Source organism: Rhinatrema bivittatum, chromosome 2, assembly GCF_901001135.1.
Source record: "Rhinatrema bivittatum chromosome 2, aRhiBiv1.1, whole genome shotgun sequence".
Lineage (NCBI taxonomy): Eukaryota > Metazoa > Chordata > Amphibia > Gymnophiona > Rhinatrematidae > Rhinatrema > Rhinatrema bivittatum.
The window spans coordinates 164,645,560-164,651,559 of record NC_042616.1 but is presented as its reverse complement, the minus strand read 5'-3'; the positions used below and the strand labels follow the sequence as shown (position 1 = coordinate 164,651,559).

The 6,000-nt window shown below is 41.6% G+C and overlaps 1 protein-coding gene across 1 annotated transcript in view; it reads right to left on the bottom strand.

Moving 5' to 3' along the window:
* Positions 1 to 1,115: 1,115 nt before the first annotated feature.
* The window catches only part of LOC115084234 (metalloreductase STEAP4-like), a 63,805-nt gene continuing 58,920 nt past the window's right edge, over positions 1,116 to 6,000 (bottom strand). Inside the window, exon 5 of the mRNA XM_029588824.1 lies at positions 1,116 to 4,474. Within this exon, the coding sequence (XP_029444684.1) occupies positions 4,202 to 4,474 (273 nt within the window). The 3' untranslated portion in view covers positions 1,116 to 4,201. The remainder of the gene's footprint in view (positions 4,475 to 6,000) is intronic.

The window sequence follows — 6,000 nt, the reverse complement described above, 5'->3', positions numbered from 1 at the left end:
GAAAATATCAGAATGTTGTCAAGGTAGATGACAACAAACTTGTACAGGAGGTCCCTGAAGATCTCATTCATGAGACACTGAAAGACAGCTGGGGCGATACACAGCCCGAAGGGCATGACTACATATTCATAATGGCCATCCCTAGAATTAAATGCTGTCTTCCAGATGTCATCAGGTTGGATGCGTACTAGGTTATATGCACCTCTCAAATCCAACTTGGAAAACACTCTGGCGCCTTTGAGGCGGTAAAATAGTTCACTGTTAAGGGGTAGTGGGTAACGGTCCTTGCGCGTTATGGCATTGAGACCCCGATAGTCAATGCACGGACGAAGTCCACCATCTTTTTTCTTCACAAAGAAGAACCCCGCTCCTGCAGGCAAATCAGATGGTCTAATAAACCCCTTCTTCAAATTTTCTTTTATGTACTCTGACATAGCCTGAATCTCAGGCTGTGACAAGGGATAGGTTCTGCTTTGGGAGGCGTCATGCCCGGCAGCAGTTCAATGGGACAGTTGAACTTACGTAAAGGAGGCAAAGTGTCTGCTTTCTGTTTTGAGAATACATCACTGAATTCCATATACTGTGGAGCTATTTTTTTTCACTCAGTGGGTTGTCCACATAACAACTGGGAGGGGCGGGGGGGGGGGGGGGGGGCAGCAACTTAATGATGCTCCTTCTAGTATGATGCCTGGGTTATCTGCTCCTTTTGCACCCTCCCCTGCAGTCCCAGCTCTGCCCAAGAGTCTGAATTAGAAAGCACAATTAAGTAGTTTTCTTTTTAAAATGTTAGTTGATTGATCAGGCTTCTTGTATTTTTGTGCTATTTCTTTAGGGTCAATGTGCTATTTTTCTGATTTTAGTTATTTTAATGAAATGAATGAGCTCTTGTACTTTTGAGGTAACCGTGGAATAATATTCATGTTGAAAATAATTTACAGAATTGTTATGATTAATTGTTTGATCTTGATGGCTTCAATATCCTAAACCCCCAGTAATGTCCTGAACTCTTACCAGATTAAAAGACTTCATGTGCTATAACTTCAATCCAATATTCACATATTACATATACTAATTATCTTGATCCAGTAGATATGATTTATTACACATAACAAAGATTTATGCAGGTTTTTATATCTTTATTGGCATTATATTCACAAACAGAAAACCTTATAGAGCATATTGTACTAAAAGGAAATAATGACACTCAAACTGTACATTAGGAATGATTTCAGAAAATACATACATAGGATATTCTATCTGATTACATAATAACATAGAAAAGTAAAAAATAATAAGTAATATGGAATATTTGTAGCTACTTTTTGGCTTTTTTGGGAGTAATAAATGTGCCAGCATGTGTTTATTTTTACCTTGATCATAATTCTCTACAAATTCTTGTTAAATTGATTTATCTTAGTGAAAACAAGGTTCAAAATAGTATAGTGGTGACAAAAAGAGTTCTTGATTTCCAAATTACATTATATCATTTTAGTTGTATACTTATTTTTGAAAATCAAGATTTTAAATGGAAATGGAAAGGTGATGGCATGATGTCCCTGTTGCCAAGATTTACTGGGTGCTGGGGAGAGAGGGCCCTGTCTCTCAACTTCCACTGTCTTTAGGCACAGTGGGATGACAGGAGAGATGGCATGAAAGGTTCAATGAAGATTACTTGGGTTTGAATTTTAACAAGGCCTTCCACTTGGCAGCATGTGATTGACTGACTGAATGGCCACCTTCGGGAATCACGGGTGAGGGGTAGGCACTGGGAAGCAACATGGGACAGATCTGGTTATCTTTCTCCTTTGGCTCACTCCAGCATTAGGGGCACAGGATAGAAATGAAATTTGGATATGTTATACAGATAAACCCCTGGCCAGAAATGCTCCTGGAACTCTTCTTTGTTAGCCAGAAAAAATCTAGCTGGATAACTGGTTCAATATTCAGAAACTTGCCCTTTAGATGGATAACTTGTGAGTTATCTGTCTAAATGGCTTTGCATATGTACATCTCATACCCAGGGAGGGTCATCTTCAAAGGCATTTCCATAGGTTAAATTTTGCTATGCCTGCTGAAATGACCTGTTATAAAATTGCTCACCTGATATTTGGGTAAATTTATGTGTATATAGCCTGTATGTGAATGAGTTTACCTGCAGTGAGCAAAAGCCTTCTGGATGGCAGAGTTTGGAAGGGGTTTGCACTTGCATGCATACTTTCACATTTTCAAAAGTATGCATATAAAATTTCTTGGAAAACTGCTGGAAACCAGGTGTAAATGTGTACATCTGGTTTTGGTGGAGTAATTTTCAAAGATGAAATATGAATGTACTTTCCCTTTGAAAATTAGTGTAACATGTGTTTACTTAATTTTAAATTTATATGGGCTGTTACAAAATTATGCTTAACTATTTACCTACTTGAATTGTAAAAGCTTGAAATTACAAGAGTACCACCAGTGAACACAATTATTCTAATATTCCAGGAGAAAAGTCTCTATTATGCAAACTTCAGAGGTATGCAACCATTATGCACAGAGTTGTATCTCTACAGAACACACCTGAATATCCCCAAGTTCATTTGCATATAGTTGTCAGGCTGAAAACCTCTGTAGCACATGCACGCAAGATTATGTTGCAATAGAGATATTATTAGAAATGCAAACAACAGAACACTTTCTGACTTATGGATTGCAGGTAAAATTAAAAGGATAATTCACAAAGAAGATAAATCACAAAAGGGATAAGGGTTACTTCCAATCCAGGTAGCAGTCTGGGTCTTTGCACAGTAGATTCTTTCCAATAGCAATTCACAGACAGGACTTCCAACATAGCAGCAAGAACTCATGGTCTCCCTTGGGATCGCCTATCTTTCTTTGGCCTCCAAGCCATCTAGGTGCTGGGAGCACCTGGGAGGTGTCACAGCATGCCTTTTCAGTCCCCTGTGGACCAATCCAGATCCTCATGGGCAGGGTTATATAGCAGGCTATGTTTAGGTTGAAGGTAGCTTTCTCTGAGCTATCCCATGGCTCCATGCAGAGTATCCTAGGTTCAACAAACCCCAATTCAAGACCAGGAAATATACCTTTTCCCCTGACAATACTTTTCAGAGCATAAGGAAAAAAGTCATGTGACAAGTATCTCCAGAAGTTCAGCCCATTATGCAGTTTAGGAATTTTGTTAACTAGAGGGCTGAATACATGCATCTGCAACATTCATTTGACACAATACTAAAAGGTCATTTTAAATTACAGACTTAAAAGTAAAAAGTGCTAATTTCAGACTTTCCAGATCTAAATTGAAGAATTTTATATTCAGAAATCTACAATTCACAATTCATATCTGAAAAATGGTAATTGCATATTTTATAATAAAATTGTTATTGGTATATATTTCCTCTTCAAAACCCTAATTAAAATTATAGAAAAAGCAACTTTTACTCCATCATAATGATACCAAACATTTTTGTTTAATTTGCTAGATACACTACCATGCAAAGCACTAGAATGTTTGAGTTATGTTTGTGAAAACCAGCCACATTTGGTGAATGGACCTTTGCAGAGTGTGCTTTAGTCTAAAGTATTACAAGAAAAAATATCTTTATAGAGATAATCAATTTCTGCAATAAGCATTAAGTATAACTTTCTATAAAAATACATCAGACCATCAAAATATCAAAAACCAGATGAGTATGATTTTTGAAACTGACAAGATAGGACTCAGCAAAGACCTAGGTACCTTATCATATTATGAGCCATAAAATTACACTTCCCTGTCACCAACTGATCAACCATCAAACCTTTCTCATCCCTTTTCTCCCTTAATGTCATCTTTTGTTCAATTTTGACCTGAGAAAGAGAACATTAGCTCTTGAAAGTTATTCCAAAAAATGTATTGTTAATCCAATAAAAAGGTATCATTTTTATTTTTTGTTTTTATTACTTAACCTTTATTTCTGTGCATTCAAGTGATTTAACATGGCCACTAAAATACGCTAGCTACTGGTGAATTTTGTAGCTGAAGTTCTTGGAAGGAATTAGATTGTTAGTTTATCGGTTTTAGGTCTTTCTGAATCTGAACCTTGATCTTTTTTTGGAAATGGCACCAATTCTAAATTCTTTCATCCTGTTGAAATCTGAAAACAGAAAGATGGACCGGCATAGAGATGCACACATGTGGCACACATGGATCATGCTGGTCAGGTCACACATCTGGTTTTCCGTTCTCCTTGTTTGATAGTTTGGGGCACTGGGGGTTCCTCTCCCAGCCCTGACGAATCCTTGTAATTGTTCTGTCCACACATGGCATTATAAAGATAAATTTTAAGACCAACACGATGCAGGGAACAATAAGGGAAAGCACAAATGCTGGAGGAAGATACCATTTGTAAAAATAGTCATTGTAAATAAACCGTTCCCCTCCATAGATCAGCGTATGTCCTGTGCACAGTATCAATGTAAGGTAACCCAATTTAGACTAAAAGACAAACAAAAGAAACAAAAAATGAGCAAACTCAATTCATTGGTAATGTTATTTGCATTTTACATATTAAAAACAAATAGGACCCATTCTCTCTTCAATTCAAAAATGAGCAAATTAAATTCATTGGTAATGTTGTTTCAGTTCTAGATATTTACAACAAATAGGATTATTCTCTCTTACTGCCATAAAGTAAATGAATTCACAAATGAATTTTCTTCTTTATTATAGTTGCTTCATGGTTATAATTGTACTTTTACTAGAGCAATAGTCTACACCTGTCACCGAAGAATTGCATGCTTTGTACTTTTAAGGTCATGGATCACAGATACTGTGCTTTTTGTTTTATCCTTTCCAATGCCTATGGATACAAATCTTTTAAAACTAAGACTCTTGGCATCAGTAGTCTAGTTAACTCAGTGTTGCTCATTTGCAGTATACTTCAAGTACATCTACAAATACATACATCTATACTAATAAACGAAGCTTGACCGACGTGCCGCAAATGCGCAGTAGAGACCAGTTCTACCGCGCATGTGCGGGCGAGCACGTCGGTCTGAGCCAGCGTCAGAAAAAAAGAAAAAACAATGGCGGCGTCCAGTGGCAGCGGCGGCGGCGTTGGGTGGCGGCGTCCGGTGGTAGCGGCGGCGGGTGGCAGCGGCATGGCGGCATCCAGCGGCGGCGGCGTCCGGTGGTAGTGGCGGCGGCGGGTGGCAGCGGCATGGCGGCGTCCAGCGGCGGCGGCATTGGGTGGCGGTGGCGTCCGGTGGCGGCGGGTGGCAGCGGCGGCGGCGGCAGCGAGGGAGGAGAGAGAGAAGGAGGGACTGACAGAGAGAGGGAGGGACTGAGTGAGAGGGGAGGAGAGAGAGGGAGTGGGACTGAGTGAGAGGGAAGAGAGGGAGTGGGACTGAGTGAGTGGGAGGGAGGGAGTGGGACAGAGGGAGAGGGGGGGACTGAGTGAGGGGGGAGGGAGATAGAGAGGGAGTGGGACTGAGGGAGGGAGTGGGACATAGAGGGAGAGGGGGAGGGGGAGGGAGATAGAGGGAGGGGGGAGGGAGTGGGACAGAGGGAAGGAGTGGGACTGAGGAAGAGTGGGACTGAGGGAGAGAGAGGGAGGGAGTGGGACAGAGGGAAGGAGTGGGACAGAGTGAGTGGGACAGAGTGAGAGGGAGGGAGGGAGTGGGACAGAGTGAGAGGGGGAGGGAGTGGGACTGAGGGAGAGTGAGAGGGAGGGAGGGAGTGGGACTGAGGGAGAGGGGGGAGGGAGTGGGACTGAGGGAGAGTGAGAGGGAGGGAGAGAGGGGGGAGGGAGTGAGACTGAGTGGGAGGGAGGGACTGAGTGAGAGGAGAGGGAGGAGTGGGTGGGAGGTAGGGGGTGGAGGGGAGAGAGAATGAGGGGGAGGTGAGAGACAGAGGGATGTAGCCCTTTTTAACGGCTTAACAGCGGTGGCAGCGAGGGAGGAGAGAGAGAGGGAGGGACTGACAGAGAGAGTGAGGGACTGAGTGAGAGGGGAGGAGAGAGA